Source organism: Esox lucius, chromosome 3 (genome assembly GCF_011004845.1).
Source record: "Esox lucius isolate fEsoLuc1 chromosome 3, fEsoLuc1.pri, whole genome shotgun sequence".
Lineage (NCBI taxonomy): Eukaryota > Metazoa > Chordata > Actinopteri > Esociformes > Esocidae > Esox > Esox lucius.
Genome location: NC_047571.1, coordinates 29,155,432 through 29,179,863, shown reverse-complemented (window position 1 = coordinate 29,179,863; position 24,432 = coordinate 29,155,432). Strand labels below are relative to the sequence as shown.

At 42.2% G+C, this 24,432-nt stretch overlaps 2 protein-coding genes across 3 annotated transcripts; one reads left to right on the top strand and one right to left on the bottom strand.

Moving 5' to 3' along the window:
* Positions 1–11: 11 nt before the first annotated feature.
* cpdp (CPD photolyase) lies at positions 12–7,108 on the top strand. 2 transcript variants are annotated; one of them, XR_829428.4, is made up of 10 exons: positions 12–171; positions 389–735; positions 1,130–1,281; positions 1,626–1,808; positions 2,330–2,488; positions 2,897–3,095; positions 3,515–3,667; positions 3,873–3,994; positions 4,392–4,508; positions 4,590–4,679. XR_829428.4 is itself a non-coding variant. In XM_010901988.4 (10 exons), exons 1-10 carry the CDS (start codon positions 161–163, stop codon positions 6,582–6,584), a joined length of 1,635 nt encoding a protein of 544 aa, XP_010900290.2. In that variant the 5' UTR covers positions 14–160; the 3' UTR covers positions 6,585–7,108. The 2 variants fall into 2 exon arrangements, 1 of the variants encoding a protein (XP_010900290.2); XM_010901988.4 differs by lacking the exon at positions 4,392–4,508 and adding an exon at positions 6,436–7,108 and having other exon boundaries at positions 14–171; positions 4,590–4,749.
* A 7,344-nt stretch (positions 7,109–14,452) lies between these two features.
* On the bottom strand, positions 14,453–23,470 carry LOC105028922 (neuromedin-U receptor 1). The gene is made up of 3 exons (XM_010901985.4): positions 22,848–23,470; positions 18,065–18,973; positions 14,453–15,328 (listed from the first exon to the last, which is right to left on the bottom strand). Exons 2-3 carry the CDS (start codon positions 18,948–18,950, stop codon positions 14,979–14,981), a joined length of 1,236 nt encoding a protein of 411 aa, XP_010900287.1. The 5' UTR covers positions 18,951–18,973; positions 22,848–23,470; the 3' UTR covers positions 14,453–14,978.
* Positions 23,471–24,432: the final 962 nt, after the last annotated feature.

Sequence of the window (24,432 nt, the reverse complement as noted above, 5' to 3'; positions counted from 1 at the left end):
GGATGTAGTACCGAAAGATTAGGTGTTACAAAACCAAAACACCACGCGTTTGTACGTGTGCATTCAGTGTTTTTCAAATTGATTAATATAAAGGAGCCTCAGTAAACTACGTGTTTGAAACACATTTGAAGGATTGTTTGATACAATTGCAAGATTTTTTATGCATCGTAGGTAAGTCATTCTTAGCGAAACATTTCCCATAGGACAACCGTCCTTAAAATTATTTCCTGGCTGACTTTAAGATTGGCCATGGCTTGCGTGATAATATGCTATTTTGTCGACGGATACTTGCATTATTAAACATGTGAGCTTTTTCCATATAAAATGTTTTGCATCTGTTTAATCAGAGTGACGTTTTAATGTCTCCAATCCAACGTCCCCTATTCAGTTGGTGGCTCCTCCGAACATCCCACCACGTCTGGAAGTGTGCAGCCATCGAGAGCCGAATACCCTACCATAACTTAAACAAATTAATAGGTCTAAGCAGCATTAACCCCCGGACCAACATGCCAGCTGAAAAACGCAAAGCGCCTTCTAACAAAATGGGCAATGCCAAAAAGCAGAAGCTGCAGGTGGCGAAAGAGGGGATGGGGGAGAGTGAAGAGGTGAATGAGCACCAGAACCAGGACCTGAAATTCAACAAGAAGCGCATGCGTTTCCTGTCCCAAACCGAGAAGATGAAGCAGGGTTCAGAGGGCGTAGTCTACTGGATGAACCGGGACCACAGGGTCCAAGGTGAGTTGATCTCAATCTCTGGCACCAGCACCATACCAAGATTGATAGAAAGTGCCTTAATTCTTTAGCTTTTTCTGCTGAGCCGTAATGTGCTGGCCCAGTTATAATATAACATTGTGTGCCATTTGTTAAAAACGTTAATCCGTCCTTCATACACATGGGTGCTTCCCGGAATTGATCCCAGCACTTGTTGTTTCAAGCGCCAGGCTCTAAAAAACTAACGTGTCCAGAAGTCATTTCCAGCGCAGTTCCAGCGACAAAGGCAAAATCTACTTTTCAAGCCAGAACGCTGTGGTTCACCTTGGCACAGCTTAAGGATTATTGATGTTTTTTGCCACCATATTCACCAGTAACAGAGACTGTCTGTGCTCCCTCTTTTTGGCTCTTGTTGTAGATAACTGGGCTTTGATCCTCGCTCAGCAGCTTGCCCTGGAGGGGAAGGTGCCGTTGCACATCTGTGTCTGTCTAGTGCTGCCACAAAATTCTAAGCTGGCCACCCTACGGCATGTTGGCTTCATGCTGAGAGGACTGGAGGAAAATGCCAAGGTAGAGACACTGTTTTGCCTTGGGTGAAAATGGACAAAATAAGTTTATTGTGGGATCTGGCCGGGTGGTCATGTTATTGCTCCTACATTTCCGTATGCTAGTTACGCTCCATGTCACAGGCTCCTGATAATCCTGGTTCCTGTGTCATCTAAAGATGCTTGGTTGAAGCTGAAACATTTATTGGAAAACACTTATATAGAGGTCAGACCTCTTTGAGCTACTAATCAAGTGGGTTTTCACGTTGGGATTGTATGCAAATACATGGGCAGATATGTCATCTGGGTCAAGTACCGTCCTCCTCCTTCCTGCTTTTGCCGTTCAGTTACCTGTCCCCTCTCTCACAGGAATGCCGTGCCCTCGATATTCAGTTCCACTTGCTCCAGGGTTCCGCTGGGGAAGTATTGCCGGGCTTTGTGGCAGACTGGAATTTGGGGGCTGTGGTGACTGACTTCTCCCCTCTAAGGGAGCCACTGCGCTGGCTGGAAGATGTCAAAAAGGGGATTCCATTAGATATCCCCTTCATACAGGTATGCAGGTGTAAAAGATGCCTTGGTTAGCATTCCTTCTGCCTTGTTAAGACTAGGTCCACCCAGGCGCAAGAAAGTTGTTGTATATTTATTTTTTACTGTGCCAGTAGGTTATTGATCAAACGGCAGCCTTGCATCAATCATCATGTCACCCGAATAAGAGCCTTGATAAGACAGGAGTACCATAGCTGATCCCAGGGCAATGTATCCATCCTGTGAAGACCCTCATAGTAATTTAATCTGTTGCTTAGTGAACAGAATGCTTTCCGGAGTCATAGTATAAAGACTCCAATTCTTGTGACTGGAAGTTGACACAGGTCCACTGCCATTTCTCGCAAAAATAATTTTACAGAGACAAAATGATCCCAGCCTTGTCGAGCGAATAAATTGCTGGTGGACATTAATCATATTCTACTGATGTGACGATTAATAGTTTTTTTTCCTGTCAATTTGTCAGTCTTTGTTTTTGCTAAGGATTTCCAGTCTCTCATCTGTCCTACATCCTGCTGTTACTACTGCAGGTGGATGCCCATAACGTGGTGCCCTGCTGGGTGGCGTCAGACAAGCAGGAGTACGCTGCCAGGACCATCCGTACCAAGATCAACAAGCTTCTGCCGGAGTTTCTCACCGAGATGCCCACAGTGGGCAAACACCCGCACCCAGCTGCTCAAACCGCCAAGGTAATACGCTGCTTAAAGAGGGCAGGCTTGAGTAAAGTGAAGGGTTGCTTAACACTAGAAGAGCTTGGACTTGAAGGATGCCTTGTTTGAGCCAATGAAGAGTCATTTGGATGTCAAAACCCGTGGAAATATGTATGTAATTTCACATATGGAGTGGCAGGGTAACCTAGTGGTCCAGGGTAGATGTTCCCAACCTTTTCCCCCCTGTCCCCCTCCCCTGTTTTTTACATTTGATAATGTTTTTGGTGCAGTGTTTCCTTGCCTAAAGCATTTTCTCAAACTATTTACCTTGCCTCTTCTACTTCCTCTCTGGCCTCCTTTTATAAAAGTTCCAACGTTACAGAGTGTGTATGTTGAAGCTCTTGAATGAAATAAGATGGACCTTCCGCCTTCTCCCCCCTCCCCAAGCCAGTAGACTGGGCCGGGCTGATGTCTTCTTTGGAATTGGACAGGACAGTGGAGGAGGTGGGTTGGGCCAGACCGGGTACTGCAGCAGGCTTGGCCATGTTAGAGTCCTTCATCGACCAGCGTCTCAAGAACTTCGCCACTCTGAGGAACAACCCTAACTCCTCAGCTTTAAGCCAGCTCTCTCCGTGGATCCGCTTCGGTCAGTGCGGGAAGCAATTTGGTGTAATTCATGATCACACAAAACCTGTATTCATGATAAAATGACACACTTTCATGTAATTCAGCGCAAAAAAACACTGCACACATACTGTAACGTTGACGTGCTATTTACCTGATGAAGACAGCTTTTTGGTTCTTCTACTGCATTTTCTGTCTTAATTTTCTGTCTTAATGTCTTTGCACAAGATGGCAATCAACTTTGGGACAACACAAGAAATTTAGATTTTTACTGTAGTTATCTTTCTTTGTATTTGGTCAAATTTTATAGTGTTTTATGAGAAAATAAACACTTACCAAATGAAGAGCGGTAATCAATATGAATGTAATGTGTACAAAAGGAGACATTATTTTTTGTCCACTGACTCTCCATCTGTTCCTTCACCCCCCTGCTCCCCCCAGGTCACTTGTCTGCCCAGCGTGTGGTGCTCCGGGTCAAGAGCTGTGAGAAGAAGGCTAGGGAGTCCGTACCCACCTTCATAGAAGAACTGGTGGTGCGACGAGAGTTGACCGACAACTTCTGCTTTTACAACAGCAACTATGACAGTGTCAAGGGTGAGCGCGCTCGGACGCCGAAAGACACACCCACACTGCCCATGCAGTTTTCCACCAACGCGCCGAGCAAATACTTGATTTAGATACACCAGCCATTTAGAACATAACACAAAGAAGTCCAATGGTACATTTTAAAGGGCGAGGCGTGGGTTTATCTTTGGTGTTTCCGAGGTAAATGAATGGTCCTCCTTTGTGTTGGATCTAGGTGCCAGCGACTGGGCCCAGAAGACGCTGAAGGATCACGCCAAGGATCCCAGGCCGTATGTCTACTCACAGGAGCAGCTGGAGAAGGCCCAGACACACGACAAACTCTGGAACGCAGCCCAGGTACCCTTTCCCCCGCAGAGACCATCAACACACAGCCAACTCAGCAATTCTTCAACCGACAGCCATAATTGTGTGTATTATAAAATGGTTGGTTAAAATCCTGAATGCTGATAGGCGTGGTATTTGAGACCATAAGTATGACATCACATCATTTTTTTTTACTGCTGTAATTGCGTTGGTAATCAGTTTATAATAGCAAACAAGGCATCTCCTGATTATTATTATTTTTTTGTGTTTAGCCAAACAAAACCAATATAGCATGGCTAAGTGATTTATCCAGGCACACCGCGATGTGCTGTGCATAGGAACTGCTCTTAGCTGTGGTATATTGGCCATATAGCACTCCCCTGTCCCTCATTGCTTGGTTAGTACAGAAACATCTTGATCCCTTCCCCAGGCCAGTAAACATCCGTCATCCTTACAAGACAGTGGGGCTACTAAAACAATGAACCGCTGTTGATTGAGTTTTCTTCCTTCTCCATTCTTGAGTAGACCTGCAAGGCTGTAATCACAGGTCAGCAAAAGTTCCCTCTCAAAATAAGCTACCACAATTAGCGCTGAAGTATTTGGGGGTCATGTCTGTTTCCTCCTGCAGTACCAGATGGTGACTGAAGGTAAGATGCATGGCTTTATGAGGATGTACTGGGCCAAAAAAATCCTGGAGTGGACATCCTCGCCAGAGGAGGCACTCTCCATCGCCATCTACCTCAACGATCGCTACGAGTTGGACGGACAGGACCCCAATGGATTTGTAGGTAAGGTTCAGGAAGGAGCCAGTTACCATCTCACCCCAATCAGCTGTTCAGTTGGTCTCCCCACATTTGTTTGGCCTGTGACCCCATTATTTTTTTTTTACCAGCTCAACATTTCAAGAAATGGATATATTGAATGACAAATCTTGAATTTAATTTGGAGCTGTGAGTCAGTCAAAATGTTATCAAAAATTATTTGTAATAGATTTCAGTCAAAAGAAAGCATGGTTTGAAATGCATTAGAAACTTTCCACTGTGTTCTGAAGTAAACTGAAGGGTTGTGAGGAAACTTGTCTTTCAGCATTAGGGTGATAATATTTTTTGGCTTGAACCATAAACAAAATTGAACCACATGCGTAGGAAGAAAACAGAACCTTTTATATACAACTGCCGTATGTACCTCAGATTAATGAACCAAGCAGTAATGTAATAATTATTCCAGTTTCTCTCTTCTCTCGCTACCCCTTGTTAGGGAACTGACCTTCAGTGTGCACCTCCCCATTCCATTCCATTCCATTTCAGTCTCTAGTTCCTTTTTATACCCCTTGGATGTTCCTAGATCTGATGCAACTGGATAGGTGAGCGCTTTGATGGGAGTATCGGCAGACCCGACCAATGCATCATCCTCCTAAATCAGACCTTGATCTGCCAGGTGCAGCTTTTCACTTGTCAAATTAGAATGAGCAATTTCTCCATTTGATCCTGAAAGACAGTAATGGCACTAGTAACTGTCTACGGCCCAGTAGCATACAAACACAAACATCATCAATACAGCCAGGAGGAAATCAGTAATTATATTACCCCTGTCTGCAAAATACATTTCTCTCTGAGGACCAATGGACCATACAGTTTGATGGATAATTCTGAGGTCTTCCCTTGTCAGTAGAAACATCATATAATGTAATTCTGACACATCCACTCAGGGCAGGTTGAATCCCTGCCCGTATTGGTGGAAAATACAGAGAATAAAAAAACCACTTTCAGACTGAACTGGAGTAAAACCAAATGTAATATATACAGAAATGGAGGGTGATAAAAAATACTAAGTGAGCTTCTTTTTTTTTTTTTTACAATATCAATACATTTTAGTTTTCCAGAAATCTTGGTAAGAGAAATATGGTCTCCCTGTTTACCCTCTCATGATTCTGGGAAAAAGTTTTGGATAGTTACAGACGATCTATTAAAAGTTCACAAAGCAAGAAAAACTATTAATTCAGTATATAAATATAAGTTGAACCAAAAGAACCGCACATTAGCCATGCCAGAATACACCCAGAATGCAGCCAGTTCATTATGTACAGAACCCTATTTCAGAAAACAGATTGTTCCGGAAGACAGGGTGTCACATGGCTGTGGCTGAAAATATAAAGGAGACAGACAGGCATCCATGCTTGAGTGTTTTCACATCTGTCTTTTGTGCTGGCATGGGTGTAGTCTGTATTATGGAAGTGTCAGTTTGTGTATGTTCGATTTTGGTTTTTCAATGGGGAGACCGCCACTGATCCTGGAATGCCTCAGCTGGGCTTCTGCCTGGGACGTGTTATGCACCATAAAAGGCTACACCTGTCTCTGCAAATAACTGACACTGGGTAAATTAAACCAAGATTAATTTGCACCTCCCCTGCCTGCCTCCTTTTGGAACGTTGTCCTCACGACCGCTTCTCCCCGACACTCTCCACCTCTCCGCAGGCTGCATGTGGTCTATATGTGGGATCCACGACCAGGGCTGGGGCGAGAGGCCCGTCTTCGGGAAAATCCGGTACATGAACTACAAGGGCTGCACCCGCAAGTTTGACGTGGCTCAGTTCGAGAGGAAGTACTGCCCCAAAACAGCCTGAGGAGGACAGAGCCTAGGGTTAAGGCAGGCGAATGGTGTAGACTGTGGGAGTATTCATCTCAGGTCTCTGGGTCATACTCATAAGGTCAAAATATAGCTAAATGTTTGTCTTTTTTTATTGGATCCATTTCAGGCTATCCATTCCTGTTGCAGTTTTTTTTAAATCTGTTTGGTGTTCAAGATGGGGTCTAGTGTAGGTTAGCTCATCCTGGCACATAAACAGAAAATGAACATCTGTGTTCTTATTGGACAAATTAAGAGAAAAAAATCCAGACATGGGTTTGCTGCCACAAGATAAAGCTGGCATTTCTCATTTACATTATGTTTCAAAACATTTTCTTCCTACATGTATTTTTCAAAGCCTTTTAGGTTCATATAAGTACATGCAGACACTTGGTTAACTGTTTTAATACTACTTGTTTTAATACTACTCTGTGTTTGTGGTATCCTAGTAACATTCAGAGGATGCTAGTAAGGTTCTGTGTTTTAAAGATTAAAGGTTTATTTTCTTTGGTTTTTCTAGAACGCCTGCCTGTTTCATTTCAGTACATACTGCATTGTGTTGTCATATACTACAGAGCTATGGCAGCGAGGCTCTAATGTTCATCTTAGTTTGCCACTCGGGTGATGCCACTCGGGTGATGCCACTCGGGTGATGCCACTCGGGTGATGCCACTCGGGTGATGTTACTCGGGTGATGCCACTCGGGTGATGCCACTCGGGTGATGCCACTCGGGTGATGCCACTCGGGTGATGTTACTCGGGTGATGCCACTCGGGTGATGCCACTCGGGTGATGCCACTCGGGTGAAGTCGTAGGAGTAGCAAAAAGCTTGTGTCTCAGCTCCTAAAACTGTGATGGCGTTTAAATAAATTAACTCTAGAATAAAACCAAAAAATGACCTCTATAAAGGACCACAAGTTACTAATTAGAAAATAATAATTAAAAATCATGTGAACAGGATTTAACAAATGGAAACTGGCTAGTGTTAACAGGGCAACTGGTACATCGGACAGTTCAGCAGTGATAGCCTGAAGCTAGAAGTTTTTCTGTCTGACCTGGTTATGATGCTCATGAACCAGCCACAATGATCTTGTTTGTCTTTTCGCAGAACTGTATGGAGTATATAATGTCTCAGACTGCAGCCTAAGTGGTAGGTTATGTCCTCAAATAGGGGGACTTTCTGTAAGAAACTGTGTTTAAATGGCTGTTGCGAGACAAAAAAAGAACTTGACAACCTCTGCTTTAGTATATTTCCCATTAGTCCAGTGTTTTTATACAATCCTTAAATGTGTGTGTTAGCAGTTAAGTTCTCAAAGCCCCTCAGTAAACAAAAAACCCTTTACAAGCAAAAAAATGCGGGACTAATGGAAGAGTGTTTGAGTGTAGAGTTCCTTTGATCAGGATGTTAAAAGCTGGTCATTTGGGATCTGCAGGGGAATATTGCAGTGTTCCGTAAATGTAAGCCAATGCCCTTAAAGAGCGGATTCCACATTGGCTTTCTGGTGCTATTTCAGTTTGGTTTTGCAGGTGTGGTTTCGAAATGGCAGTACTGACATTTGTCCCCTATAAGACACAATAAGGGGGAAGGCCATATCCCTTTTGGCAAATATATAATTAATCTCAGGAAATCTGTAATGCATTTCAAGGTTTTTGCCATGGAGGATTTTCTCACATGATCTAAGATGTAGCATTTCTCAGTTAAGGAAATATGTGTCTTGTTGTAGTATGCAATCAAAGTCTGAGCAAGCAGCTGTTCATCTCATGTTAGCAGGCAAATGGACATTGTCAAAATCAAAACCAAGCGTGAGGCCAGTCTGATAAAACCTTGACTGACTGTATAACTGACATTTACTTTTTATTCAATTTAGACACATTATATGCTTGAGAGTGTACGAAGTTGCCAAGAAACCTATCACGCAACTTCCCAAATAACAGCTCTGTTAATAATAATAATAATAATAACTTATACTTATATAGCGCCTTTCATAATACCCAAGGTCACTTAACAAATGAGGGGAGAGGGGGGCCTTGGGGGTTAGGGATCAAAGGACTTATTGAAAAGATAGGTTTTAAGGTGCTTTTTGAATATGGGCAAGGATGGGGCAGAGCGGATGTGGAGTGGTAGACTGTTCCACAGTTTTGGAGCATTGGCAGAGAAAGCCCTGTCTCCAAAAGTCCGCAATCTGGTACGGGGGGGGTATCAGTAGGTCTTTGTCAGAGGACCACAAGGAATGTGAATGTGTGTAGGGGTGGAGTAGTTCTGTGATGTACTTTGGTGAGACTCCATGGAGAGATTTGTAGGTGAGCAGGAGGATCTTATAGATGATGCGAGACTTGACTGGCAACCAGTATTACAACCAGCATTATAATGTCAAAACACGTTTTATGTTACAACATCTGTCAAAACGCATTTAATCAGGGGTTTTGCCACTGAAAAACGGCAAGAAATATCTGTAATATCAAAGTGAAAAATAAAGTTGTTCTAAATTAATTACGAAAAAATTAAACGGCAAATAATTGGTCGGATAAATATTCACCCGTTTTCCGATGACAAACGTGAATGGGCTGGGGTGCATCCAATTGTCTTTACACATTATGTAATTAGTTGAATGGCGTCCACCTGTGGACCAGGCCCGACGCCAGGACAAAGTAACTGAGGGGACAGGAAAAATTGCCTATTTTTCTATAGGATATTTAAAACTGAGGGGTCAGAGAATTCAACTGAGGGGGCTAAGCCCCCTTGTGGCCCTGGGGCCTGCTGTGGAAAATCAAGTTGACCATTTCTGTTTTTCTGGGAGTTCCCATGGTCGGTGAGTGCCATTCCTAACATGACTTACAGACGAAGAAGCTTAGACAAAGAAACATTCAAAGCAAATCGAGAATACGTTTCTGCAAAAGTACCAATCAGGAGTCGGATGTACAAACATTTCCGAGGCAATGAATATCCATTGGAGCACAGTGAAATCCATAATTAAAAAACTGAGAGAATAAGGCACAACTGTGTCTGTCCAGAACTAGCTGTCGTCAGAAATGGAGTATCCAGGCGATAGTGAGGGATGCCACCAAGAGGCCTGTGGCAACTCTAAAGTAGTTACAGTTATCCACAGCTGAAGTCTGCAAGAGACCTGTGACTTGGGAGAAAATTCATCTTCCAGCAGAACAACGACCCCAAACTAAAAGCCAAAGTCACACTGGGGCTTGAAAACTAAGTGGCCCAGTCATAGCCCAGACCACAATCCAACTGAGAATATGTGGAAAAAGTGATGAGAATTGCTGTTCATCAAAGTTTGAGCAATTTTGCAAAGGAAAATTGGCGAAGATTGCTGTGTCCAGATGTGCAAAGTTAGTAGAGACCTATCCAAACATATATGAGGGTAAAGTATTTAATTTTTATTTACAAATACAAAACTGAAAATACAATTATTTTTCGGTTTTGTGTTTGTAATTCATTCAGAACATTTTGAAGATTTTATTTCTCACTTTCACATTCTGGACTTTTTTGGGTTGATCAGTGGCAATAACTCCTCAATAAATCCATTTAGATTTCATGTTGTATCACAGTAACAAAAGGAAAGACTAAGGGCTTGAATAGTTTTAAGGGCCACATTACCGATATAAGTCAGTATACCCTCAGTCTCTTCCTGTGGGGGTGTGGCTTTGAGTTGCGGAGGATGCCCATTTATGGACATATTAACTGGAAGGCTAGAAGCGTGACGACTAGAGCAGACAGTCATATTTAATGTAGTGAGCTTCAACACTGCGTTGAAATAATAATGGGTTTCGAAGCAACGGTTAGTCTTTTCATTTTCGCGTTAGTGCCGTCCTCACATTAGTGCTTTAGACACTGGGGTTTATGTCAACTTCTGGAGTTACTGTTTTAAAGAGTGCAGAGGGCTCTGGCAGAAAGCTTTATAAATAAACTTTCCCAACCGTCCGGCTCGGAGGATAGCCATGTTGGCACTATGAATGTAAGCAGAGAAGTTTAAATGAAAACTCTGTCCCATGTCTTCTGTATCCTTCTACTATTCCAACCAATTGTGTACAATGCTGCTTCTTGAAAGAACCTTTAATGTGTAACGATTAAATATGAAAATAAATAAATAGGCTTGCATTAATAGTATGCCCAAAACGAGAACTGCAGTTGTGCAATAATACAGTTAATGAGTTGGTTATCAGAGCATCTTCATTATCGTAGGCAATGTGGTAAATCCACTTGTACAGCAGAGGGTGACAAACTAGTCTAGTGTGGTTTTATCCACATGTTGTCACAGCAGAGTTGTTGTGGTCTAGAAGACCGAACAACATTTCCTGTGCACTGGTGTTTTTGGGCCACTTCTATAAAGATAAGCCATGCTCAATGGGTGAAAGAAAACGTCAGTATGTTCCCCTCATGCACGTTTCAATAATTTTACACTGGGTCGTTGAAACCCTGAGCACTGATTCTGCGTTGCGTTGTGCCCAAGCTGCGGTATACTGGAACAATCTAAACTTGAGGCATTGACACAGACTGTTCCTGAGGAGGTTTTAGACTCCGTCCGCAGAATGGAGGTGCTACTGAAAGAAAAGTTCTAAGAGTTCTTTGAGAGTCGACTTGTAAAATGCAACACTGCTCTCAGCAATAGGATCCCCCCCCAAAAAACTAACTAACATCAGGGAAAGGGGAAACCAGTGGCACACAAGCAGCTGCCGGCAAATAAATGAATCATTGAACATTTAATTGTGACAGATTGAGCTCTGATGAGACTGTAAATGAAGCAAGGCAGATCCTGTTTACGGAGGGAGACATACCAACAACGCTGCAAAAGAGGAGGATGGACTCAAAAAACGTCTAGGGAATGAGAAGGTATGTCGAAGGCTTTAAGATCTGCTGGCCTCTCATAAATTCTGCCTGTACCCCTAAATATAGTGAAGAGAGATGTATTGTATGGGCTACTTGACGTGAAAAAAAGTATAGTCTAGTGTAATGTCTAGCGAATTCACATTCAGCTTCTTTTGAGAGCAGCGGCTTCTTGCTGTTAACATCACGCAGTGCAACTCACTAAATGCCTTCAAATTTAAGTCTCAGTGATCGAGGAAGAACCAGGAAATACCAAGTGTTGACATATTTGTTTAGGTAAATATATAATATACATTCTGCCTCATTTTGCCTTTGTAGAGGGTGAGAACCTGATGTATGCCACATTGGGGTATCCCATTGAAATGCAAGTGTGCAGCCATTTTTATGGAAAAGAAATGACATGTTGAAGGCACCCTGCATTTGGCCCGTCCGATCTTACCCTTCATCGCAGTTCACCCTCTTCTTTGCACTCCGGGAACGTCTCACATGTCTCTGAAGTAACATCGGCGTCCTCGTCCCCAGGCTTGAATTGCAGAGTGAGAGCCAGCTGGTGGACAAGATTTCAACTCCACCAGAGTGTTATTGACTCTCCGGCATTTTGTTGGGACTCCCTGGGGAGTGAACTGACCTGAGCTGATCGTGACAGGGTCAACACCTCTGGAGGTAGCATTAAATCTGCGACGCTGACGTTGAGCTCGTATAGAGACGATCGCGTTCCGGCCGAAGTGAGCAACATCATGAAATTGCCATTGGTGTTGCAATTTTCTGGCTCTACGATTTTCTCCGGAGAATCAACCTATGACTTTTGTAGACAGGGACAATAGCCTTAACATGCTAACTTATTCCTACTGAAAAGCTTCTGGAGTTTGTGCCTGTCAATTGATAACTCTGCCATTCAGTGTCCGCGGTCATTTTCCTCAGCGGTCGATGAATGACTTCAGCCAGTTCAAACAGGACATTGCCTCTGCTAAGTGAATTTTCCAATTTCTATTAAGTAGGCTTTGAATTTTACAACTGGTGAGAAGTAGGCTTTCTGTGAAATGTCACTGCTTTACCTTTTTATGTTACTGGTCCGTCTACAGTGGTTTATTTCACGTCAGCCGGGGTTTTGTTCTTATCTAACCTAGGTAAATAAAGCATATACTCATTATAAAATAAATACATTAAGACATATGAGTGAATGAATCATGGTAATGTTAACTAATCTTTCAAATATCAGTATCGTTGTTATTTTAATGTCAAAAATGTCCAAGACACTAATGCGTACTGACACAATTCAAAACCAGTGGAGATATGCTCGGAACTGACAGGATCTCAGAATTCAAATTCAAGTGTGCCCAGCTGCACTACTTTTCAATGCCATTGGGTTTATTCCTGTTATTTCTGTATTCATTCACAAGGTTGCCGCAACGTAAAATATTCATTTTAAGCCTGCGGGATCAGGTGGATTGCAAGCCTGGCCTCGACTGGTCCCACACTCCTATTGTGATTAAATATGGACTGTGTGTGTGTGTGTTTTCAAGGTCAGATCACACACACTCACACGCACATTTCTTTCCTGGAGTCGGAATGATAAGTATTCTTCCCCAGAGCAGGGAGAAGCCAGGACTGGAGAGCAGAAAGCCGGCAGAGCAGTCAGTAGACTCATTATCCCAGCTGGCGTGGGGTTAAGGGGGAAAAGTAATAATCCCGGTAAGTGAGGGACATTGGGTCATTCATCCTGCACCCCCCGTGCTGTCATTCAACTGGACAGACAGTGAATCTGAAATCTAAACGGGACGCTTATTATTTCATCTCGATTACCTGAAATAATGAGAATTTCATGAAGGTTCGTCACTTCACGTTTTATTTCTGGACTTGTCGTCCAGTGCAAAATGTTAACTCTCAGCTAAAGCTTTATCATCTGCAAAGCAGGCTGGAAATCTCCACCCTTGTTAAACACACAGCCTTGTGCAAAGTATTCCAACACGTAACCAATTATGTCCTTTTAAAGAATTACAAATGGCACATTGACATTTATTACTGTTTTTCCTATTTTATTTTAACACCAACAAGGCCAAGTGATAATTTCAGTGGTGGGTATGAAACATTATTTTACTGATGAGTGGATTAATATAGAAAATGTTTTGTATTGAAAAGATATGCTATTTCCTCCTGTTTTGGAGGGTGGCAAAAAAAGAAAAGCCACAACACAAATACCACCGAAAGCTTTTAAGTGACCCAGTTTTTGTAAAAAGGTTTTCTGGTCAGATGAGCCCAAGAAAGAGTTTTTTCCCTGCTAAAACTCAGAGCTAAGTATGGAACAAACCTAACACTGACCTTGCCTCAATACACACCATCCCTAATGTGAAGCATGGTGATGGCAGCATCATACTGTGGGGAGGCTTCTCATCTGCAAGGCCTGGCCACCTTGCTAAAATTAAAAACCTCTCCGCAGTACAAACAGCCCCAGCACATGCCACAGCAACATGGAGATATTTCCTAAAATAAAACCAATGCCACCGGACCAAAAATTTACTTGAATGTTTGAAAAGAAAATGTCAAAGAAAATGAAGTATCAACTTACAATTTGTAATTTAGTGACATGAAATAATTGGTCTGGGCTTTGAATACATTTGCAAGGCACTGATATAAGGTATAAAAACCAGCAACATCGAATTAACCTAGGCTCCGTAGTGACCTCCCGCCTCCCAAATCTACACCCCTGAATTCAACTGTCACTCACTGTGTATCAAGAATGAATGTGCATTTTAGAACTATCATCAAACCAATCAAAAACTGTTTTAAATATACTGTATATATGTACAGTATATATTCAGTATGTATACATAAACGCATTTATACATTGCACAGTACGTCACATTAATATATCAAATATATTACCAACTTGCCTGTGCTACACATGGTACAACAACACATAATAATTTTTTTTAAGAAAAGCTGAAATAAAAAATCAGCCTTAATTAGGATCAACAAGTATTTTTACAAAGCTGGTTATTTGATTATTTAGTAAGATTTTTTAACTAGGTTTTATCAGAGTATTTATATCCAGTTGAAGTACATTTTCAAATGCAAATAATAAACATATGAATTTCCCATATATTGTATAGCCAATATTTTATAATATGTAGTGAAATTATAATGTATATCTTATTATGTTGAAAATCTATTTTCTATTCGAAGTCAGAGACAAAAAGTTTATTATGTCTGCTCCATTCAGTCTAACTGCAATCTGTGGTACAGTTGTTAGTCCTCATCTTGGATCATTTTTGTATCGCTTCCCCAATGAGAATTTTACTTCAAATCCAAGGTCAAGGGAAAAGGTAAATGCTATGGTTTTTCTTCAACCAAACACTCCTGGCACACATTGAATCAGGCCAAAAAAAAACATCACCTGGTCACTTTGTCGCTCAATCTTCATCCATGTTGATAATTCATTTCGGTCCATTTTGGTACCTCATTAGCTTAGTCCATCAAAGCTCCTGGTTTTGGTACCCCCAGCCCCACCCCATGAGCTCCGGGTTTGAACTGGGAATACAGGCTTTTGAAGAGGGTCTATGGAGAGTCTCTGTCTTGGCTGATTCTCTCCAGGGTCATATTACGCTGGGGCTTCTCGTAGAGGCTAGTACGCAGGGTCATCTGCGTGCTGCGGAGGGTCAGTCGGTGCACGTGACCGCCAAAGAGGGCGCAGCGACATGTGATCTTTGTGAACATTTCCCGAAAGCGCGTGGACATGAGGTTGTAGAGTATGGGGTTCACCGCCGAGCTGAGGTAGAAGAAGACCCCAGAGACGATGTGGACATACTCGAAGATCAGGTGGTGGTTGTCGTTGTTGATGAAGCTCCACATGAGGCGGTCGATGTGAAAGGGAGCCCAGCAGATGCCAAAGACGATCACCAATACACCTGCTTAGGCAGGTTTGGTTGAACGATGAACAGACAGAAAAACAGATGGACCAAAAGTCAGGCAGGCACTCTTATAGACATATACAAGATAAATACACTGGCAGACATTGATAGCAAAGCATTTATGTGACATTGAACATTAAAATGTATTTTGGTTTCTACTTCAGGTAATTTCCTGATCAAATATTGTAATACTAGAACTGGGTTCAAATATTAAGGTATTTATATCTGATATTTGGAATTCTTTATCCTAACCTCTTTTTATCTGACATTTCAGGTAAATACTTACCAATTTCACATGAGGAAATCATGTGTGTAGTAGAAAAATGCAATTAAAAACATTTGTTTGGGTGCAAAAATAAGTTAAGTTGCATTGATTAAAATAAGTAGGTAAGTAGAATCAGTTGGGTTAATAATTGGGTACCAGATGATCCAGTCAAAGGAGAAATCTTTAGGAAAGAGTGGGGGAGGGACTTTTTTATCTTCTCTAGTGAAACTGGCTCTGTTTGGCATTACTCATACTTTAACAATAACTCTGATTTGAAATGACATTCATAGGGGGGTTGATAAGAAGTCAAAAAAGAACCAAATGGCCATCTAAACTCAACCAGAGATCACATGGACAAACCTGAAGGTTTCTAGTACATTCTCTGAACAGATGAGTCCAAAAGTGTCCTTTTTGGTCACAATCAATACCGCTTTGTTCATCAAAAACACAACACTGCCTACCACCTTCCAAAGGTCAAGCATGCATGTCAACATCTTGGGATGCTTCACCTCCTCTTGACCTGGTCTACTCAAAGGACATCAAGGGAAGTAGTCAATGTGTGAATGTGACCCCAATACCACAATTGCACCACAAATCTGGCCACTACGGGAGGGGGCCAAGAAAAAAAAGCACATTGGAGATTCCCAGAATAAAACTAAATGAATGAATTCCAAAGTATAACAGCAGATTGTTGAAGAGAACTTCAGGCCATTAGTCAAAGAGCTGAAGCTTGGACGAAAATGGTCCTTCCAACAAGACAACAACCCAAAGCATTCAAGCAAATCTAACAAAGAAGATTTGTGTTTTGGATTGGCCAAGTCAAAGTACTGACCATAATCCAATGGAGGTGCTGTGGCAGGACTGGAGCAGCCAGTACATGCAAGACACCCCGCAAACCTCATTCAATTAGCTGAGGTCTAAGGAAGACTCAACATGGGTACCTAGTCCATTTCCATTTGAAAGGTGCAAACAAAGTAAACACCGGAGTCCACAACAGAAAGGTCCCGTTATGAATGAAATTCAGATTGCTACCAATAACATCTCAGGTATAGGCCCTAACTAACTCAACTAACAACTACTGTGGCGATGACCACTTTCACAGGACCTGCGACCTGTAAAATATTGCCCTAGGCACTAAGCCTACCAGCATCTCTGGCTGGTTGTGAGATAGACGTTGACTTTAGAACTGTAGAACTCTGTGCTTGTAGAACTATATTATTCTCTGACTATAGAACAGTAGAACTCTGTGCCTGTAGAACTGTATAACTATCTGACAGTAGAACTGTTTTAGATACATTTGCAATTTAGATACATTTTTGCATGGTCATTATGGAGTTTTGTGTTTAGATTAATGAAGAGAAAAATTCCATGCATTTTATAATAAGGCTGTAATGTAACAAAATGTGGAAACAGTGACAGGGTCTGAAAGCTTTCCGAATGCACTGCAGCTGTAACTGGCTCGATAGTTGTCAGCTACAGTGGTTCTGCCAGAGTGCCCCATGCTGGCCTGATTATAAAGGGTATACGCTCAAGTAATTACCCCAAACTGGTGTAATAAATACTCACCTGCCAGGGTGGGGCTGTGAGCAGGGTCTCAGAGCTGCCAGGGGTCAAGAACTCTTACGGTATATATCTGTATATATATAAAGCTGTGTAGTTCTGGGCTGATCCCTCATCTTCCTCATGATCATTGATGCCCCACCAGGTGAGATCCTGCATGGAGCCCCAGACTGAGGGAGACTGACCGTCATCTTGAAAATCTTCCATTTTCTAATAATTGCGCCAATAGTTGTTGCCTTCTCACCAAGCTGCTTGCCTATTGTCCTGTAGCCCATCCCAGCCTTGTGCAGGTCTACAATTTTATCCCTGATATCCTTACACAGCTCTCTGGTCTTGGCCATTGTGGAGAGGTTGGAGTCTGTTTGATTGAGTGGGTGGACAGGTGTCTTTTACACAGGTAATGAATTCAAACATGTGCAGATAATACAGGTAATGAGTGGAGAACAAGAGGGCTTCTTAAAGAAAAATGAACAGGTCTGTGAGAGCCAGAATTCTTACTTCAAATACTTGTGTCATGCAATAAAATGCAAATTAATTATTTAAAAATCATACAATGAGATTTTCTGGATTTTTGTTTAAGATTCCATCTCTCACAGTTGAAGTGTACCTATGATAAAAATGACAGACCTCTACATGCTTTGTAAGTAGGAAAACCTGCAAAATCGGCAGTGTATTTTTTTTGCTTCCAGTTCACACATTCCACTGCAGAATGCTATTCAGTGAAGCATAAAATGTAATAAAGGTACCTGGAAAAAAAACATAAAGGAATTTTATTTGAACCCACCTCTGCTTTTGCAAACATTTCAAGCTCAAGTCAGTGGTGATAGCTGCCTACAATCTGCAAATTCTCAGGACATTTCCCCGCTTGCCATTCTGGGGCTACTGATGAGAGTGGGTGGATGACTTACATAGCATCTTGGTGACCTGGAAGTGGCGTGCGGTCTGCTGTTGCCTGTGGACACTGCAGTGGCTGTCGGGACCAAACCCTCGTCCGGGCCCCGCCCCCCGCTGGCCTCGCCCTTCGCTCAGCTTCTGGCCGATGCGCATGTACATTGCGGTGATGGTTAGCATGGGCAGGAAGAAGAAGGCCAGCGTTGTCACCTGGATGATCAGGCAGTATATCCAGCGGGGCTTCACAATCGTGCATATGGCAGACTCTGGGAACCTGACCCCGAACCGCGGCTCCAGCATGTCCACGCCGTGCAAGCTGGTGTTGGGCACGGCACAGGCCACGGACACAACCCACACCATCAGGATGACGTGTTTGGCGTGGGCGCGCGTGGCCACGTGCCTGACCTTGAGCGGGTGCACCACAGCGATGTAGCGCTCCACGCTCAGCGCCGTCACATTGAGGATGGAGGCGAAGCAGACCGTCTCGAACAGCAAGGTCTTGAAGTAGCAGCCGCCGGTGCCAAACAGGAAGGGGTAGTTACTCCACATCTCGTAGAGCTCCAGCGGCATGCCCAGCAGCAGCACCAGCAGGTCGGACACGGCCAGGCTGAACAGATAGTAGTTGGTGGGCGTGCGCATCACCTTGAAGCGCACGATGACGATGCAGGTGAGTGCGTTTCCGAACACACCCACCACGAATATCACCAGGAAGGTGACGCAGACGGGCAGGAATATGGGCGACCGCCGGAAGCCTAGACACTTCTCCAAGTACTGAGTCCGAGTCAAGCACATATCCTGCATGTCGTTGGTACTGACGTTGTCCAGGAGCCCAGAGACGTTCCAGCCCAGCTGGTCTGGAGTGGCGGCAGGTAGGCCCAAAGAAGAACAGTTATACTCAGCCATTGTGGTTCATAGGGACTCAACACCTGGGGGCGTGTGATAAAATATAATTAATGACATGAATCAGAATGGGAAGTTATGCCTGTCAGTGGGGACAGTTTGTTTAGCTGCTGTCAAGTAAACAACATCTGGTAGCTTGTGAATGGTGTTGTTGATATCTACTTGTAGCAAGTGTATATGAGAGCTTTGGAGAGGGAGTCTGATTGAAATGGCTGTCGCAACGTGATGCATATGTCCTTGCACTACATTTAAATAAACTCAGAAGTGGACTGCTGGGCTTATGTTTATGGAGGACTAAATGTGCCATATTCTTAAATAAATAAGTACATAAATATATTGCAATGTGTAAATGCAATTATGTATCTATTTAACTGTCAATGTATTTATTTATTTAATTACATCATTATTTATTAATTAATTAATTAATTGTTTGTCCTGTGTTTGCAGTTCAAATGCAATGGGGGGTGGGACTTTCACTGAGACTGAGCTATTCTGATTGGACTGCAGTGTTGTACACCGGGAACAATTTGATTGAACCTGTACAGTATGTATGAATATACACTGAGAATAAAAACAGATTGCACCCAGGGAGCAATATGCATGTCATTTTCTTTAATGAAGGACAGAACACAGCATTGTTAAGTTCTGAAATTACTGTTGATACATTTTGAAGGAGACATTAACTTGTGATTGAATATTTTCTCTTATATGAAGCCCTAACTGGATGGGTTCCCACAACCATTAAAAAACCTTTCATGAACCGACCAATGTTGCAAGAAAAGGCTGTGTTTTTAATGATCAAGTATTTCAAATACTGTCATGCTACAGTTTATACCAAAAACAATTATGTCCAAATGTATCCACTGTCATTTATGTTTTCATATAATTATTCCTCTGTTAAACCTTGCATTGTAAACATCTGAAATTTCACAGAATGGAGAAGTACTTTTTTTGCCTGCTAACCCACCACCGGCTAACCCACCACCGGCTAACCCACCACCGGCTAACCCACCACCGGCTAAACCACCACCGGCTAACCCACCACCTGCTAACCCACCACCGGCTAACCCACCACCTGCTAACCCACCACCGGCTAACCCACCACCGGCTAACCCACCACCTGCTAACCCACCACCGGCTAACCCACCACCTGCTAACCCACCACCTGCTAACCCACACACTAAGAGTCCTACAGTATTCTTTCTATGGTGCAGCCAGGCTTCAGAGTTGGCCATGGGTGTATTTCAGCTAGGGATGGTCAAACAAGGCTTCATTAGCGTTATTTTAGCAGCAGGATATTATGCTGGCAGCACTCAGATTTTCTTTATCACAATAAGAGCCATAATTGAAATGTATAAGGCAATGTAGTTAACAATCTAGTCAGTAAAAAAAGATCAGACAGAAACGATATTGGAACAGAAATTAACCATAACATTTACAGATTGTTAACTCATACCTTATATATTTCAATGATGGCTTTTATTTAGAAGAAGAAAATCTGAGTTAGCCCTGCTAGCATAATATCCTGGCAGCCCTCAGATTTATTTTATTACAATAAGAGCCATCATTGACATTTATAAGGCAAAATATAGTTAACAATCTAGTCAGTAAAAAAGATCAGACAGAAACAATATTGAAACGGACATTAACCATAAAATATACAGATTGTTAACTATTGCCTTATATATTTAAATGAGGGCTTTTATTTAGAAGAAGAAAATCTGAGTTAGCACTGCTAGCATAATATCCTGCTGCTAGAAAAACAGTAATGAAGCCATAATATGGCCATCACTAATTTCAGCCTCCCTAAAGTTCCTAAACTACATCAAATCTGTTTTTGGTTAAAGCCTTTGACTCAGTCCACTCGGCCTAATAATAGTATACACAATCTAGGGTTCTCAAACTGTCTGGCCTGAATAAGATTTCTCTTTCCGTGTACAAATCTGAGAGCCTGGTTTCTACACAGCTAGTAGGGAATGATGTTGTGCTCATTGCTAGTGACTTCCAGTCAACTTAACGCCGATAACACTGTCTTGTTTACAATGTGCCCCTCACTGAACACAGAGCTGACCACCCTACATCATAGCTTTAATATACAGTATCTTTTATAGCATCCTACACTGGTGTCTTGCCTCCCTAACAAGGCATCCGTCACCCAAGCTGCCGAGTACACGCCGTTACAAATTGGCCTACTTGTCAATGCAGGACTGTGGCTACATGAACTGGATGAAATATCAACTCCGCCTTCAGAACTCATCCTGGTGAACTTCACACTCTGGGACCTTTATTGTAGCTAGATATGTAATATGTTTGCTATGTGTGCATAATACACAGAACAAAATTATAAATGCACCTCTTTCGTTTTTTGCCCCCGTTTATCATGAGCTGAACGCAAAGCTCTAAGACTTTCTCTATGTACACAAAAGGCCTATTTCTCTCAAATGTTGTTCACAAATCTGTCTAAATCTGTGTTAGTGAGCACTTCTCCTTTGCAGAGATAATCCATCCACCTCACAGGTGTGGCATATCAAGATGCTGATTAGACAGCATGATTATTGCCCAGGTGTGCCTTAGGCTGGCCACAATAAAAGGCCACTTTAAAAGTGAGTGGTTTTGAAGACATGACATAATTTAAGACACAATATACAATTCTTGGAGACCCGTTTTGTCTCCATAGCACCCCTTTTACAACCAGTGGCCAACAATCTCAGACCGCATCTAACTGGCTGCTAATTACACAAGTACCAAGTTATTAACGAGTCCCTTTAGGTAAGCTACTCCAATAGTAACCTATACTTCTGTAGATATCTCACCCTGGTCCCTCCTAAAACCTACACTTAATTTTGCTGTCATTCATTTCAGTTTGCCATCTCCAGTAGCTGCAATAAATAGCACAAGACTTTAAACTTGACATCACACCTCGCATCTACAAAAACAAAACAAACATGCCGCTATCCGGTCAGGTCACATGCTGAATAATTCTGTTTACGGGTCTCACTGTATTTGTTATAATTTGATATTCAGCTGTATATACTATTCATTTGTTCTTATATTCATACATTATTTGTCTGGTTCTGTGTACTTTTGGCCAGGTTATCATTTAAATTCTGAATTGTTGATAACCTAACTTACCTGGTTGATTGAATAGTGTTTTAATAAAATCAGTTTTGACCTTCTGAAGAGTCCTGATACATTGGTGACAAGGCTTGGTTCTCCTGGATTAGTGAGTTCATAGAACACCAAGATTCTAGCTCATAGACATGATGCCAGTCTTTGGGTCTCAGGCATAATTAGTCACGGCAAGCGCTCGGTTCACTGATATGTGGGTGAATGTTTCAATATTTACAGAAATAATTCACAGGAAGATCAATTGGGTCTTGCTCTTTCAAAAATAAGCTATTGCGCATTAGTGCATTCATAATTAACTGAAGAAAGGCATACGGTCTCTCCAAATAACCATTATTATTATTATTAACTTGAATCATGCGGTAACGTTCACTGACTAAATATGTGACTACATGCAGATATGGTCTAAACCGGCTGTGAGTGCAGTTACACCCTACATAATGACACTTATTCAACATAACTACTGCGCTCCCCCATCTGAATCACTGTCAAATGTTTTCCTAATGGGTGTTATTTAAAAACACGAAACCTAATGCACGCAGGAATATGGAAATGTATATATTCCTTGTTCTGTATTATGTGTTTGGCGTTAATGTATTAAGTATTAGTCTTAGACATCCAAGTAAACAATTACATTCAGTGTGTGAAGTATAATGGAGGCAGGATCTTGTTTGTGCCCATCAAGAACCACTAAAGGACCTTCTGTGGGATGTATTTAAAAATATATTACTTCAATGTGCTCGTTAGCTATTGATGTGAAGATGGAATACTCACCTACGAGACGTCCTTTTTCAGTGTTCTCTTCGAATCTCTCTTCATTCATTTTGGTAAAAGAACAGGAAAAAGCAAATTGGTTTTCATCATTTTGTTTATTGCTTCGGTTTCAACTTTGCAATGAGGCCATCCACATGTTTAGTTCTTTTCAAACCACTTGAACACTGCTGCTCAGTATCTCCTCTCTGTCTTTGTGAACAGGAGAGCAAAGCGCCAAAAAGAATATCTCTCTCTCTCCTTCTCCCTCGGTCCTTCTCTCTTTGTCATTTTTCTCTGTGAGAGTAAACAAGGATCAATGCTTGTCCTCTCTCTGATCTCTATATGATACACCTCTTACCAAACATATTGTAAGATTGAATCCTTGAGCTGAAGTGAACCGATAATTGACAATTTGATTAGAACTGATGATGTCTGATATTCACAATTGCACCCAATTACAAAAAGGACAGCTGTAATTACACTTCATTCCATACCCACACACATACACACACACACACAGACTCACACACTCCGGAAGACTTTCTACAGCAGTAATGTCACACAGAACCTTGACAAAATGACCTCCATTTCAGAAATAAATTTTCCATGGAATGTTCCAACCAATTACCCACCCAATGTACCATCCACTTGTACATTGTGTAAACCAAAATACAAACAAATAAACAAGAGAAAAACATTACATATAAATTGTGCAAACAAATATCATTGCTGAGTAAAAGGTTATTCATCCGCAGCCACTGGCAGTGAAATAGCGCAGTGGTTTTGCTGATCCCATTGGCTAGGGAAAAGACATTCCTTCTCCGTGAAATTTCCGAACTCTACCACAAGCACCATGTCCACTCTGACCAAACTGGGATTGACGACATTTTAACAGAACCATCAAATTAGATAACACTGAATCATTGTAGCAAAGATATTGGATTTGCAAAAAAGTCATTATTATTCTGTGTACCTCTAGCTACCTCTAGCCTCTATTGAAATCCAACACTACTGTCATTTGCTCCTTGGGGTTTAAGGCCGTGTGTCTCTGTAAAGCACTTTGTGACAACTGCTGTTGTAAAAAGGGCTTTATAAATAAATTTGATTAATTGATTGATTGATTGCTTGCAATGCCATAGTCGTGGGGTTCAATCCCCTTAGGGCGCCAGAATGACAAATGCGTAATTCAGTAAGTCAACGTCAAAACAATGTTGTGTGGTGGTCGTGTGTTTGCTGGGGAGCGTCCTATTGGGGAAATTCAGAACTTCACCAAAAAGCCAAGACGTGCATGATCCCAATACACGACAGCCATGCAAATGGACAAACCGGGATCCAGGCAGTTTGATCATTCACCACTGCATCGGCTGCTTGTAACTTCATTTTACCCTGCGTTACAATGGGTGGCTGGCCGCATGCATGACCTACGTCACGGCACGTACGTAACAGACGAAACGTAACTCGGTGCTGTGATGTCGTCCCGTGCTTTGTTACGTATGTGGCGTAACGCAACCACCAGGGTCCCAACTGATCGAGCCGCGCCAGGTGACGAGGGGCCGCCATGTCATTTAGACACGATTTAGCTTCAGGCTGACTCATCGGCCCCCGT

Excerpts from the sequence above, each read along its gene's own strand:
- LOC105028922 (XM_010901985.4), bottom strand. The coding sequence starts at position 18,950 with ATGGCTGAGTATAACTGTTCTTCTTTGGGCCTACCTGCCGCCACTCCA. Across the intron at positions 15,329-18,064 it reads CCAGGTCACCAAGATGCTAT|GTGTATTGGTGATCGTCTTT; the intron begins GTAAGTCATCCA and ends CTGCCTAAGCAG.
- cpdp (XM_010901988.4), top strand. Across the intron at positions 3,096-3,514 it reads CTCTCCGTGGATCCGCTTCG|GTCACTTGTCTGCCCAGCGT; the intron begins GTCAGTGCGGGA and ends TGCTCCCCCCAG. Across the intron at positions 3,668-3,872 it reads CAACTATGACAGTGTCAAGG|GTGCCAGCGACTGGGCCCAG; the intron begins GTGAGCGCGCTC and ends TGTTGGATCTAG.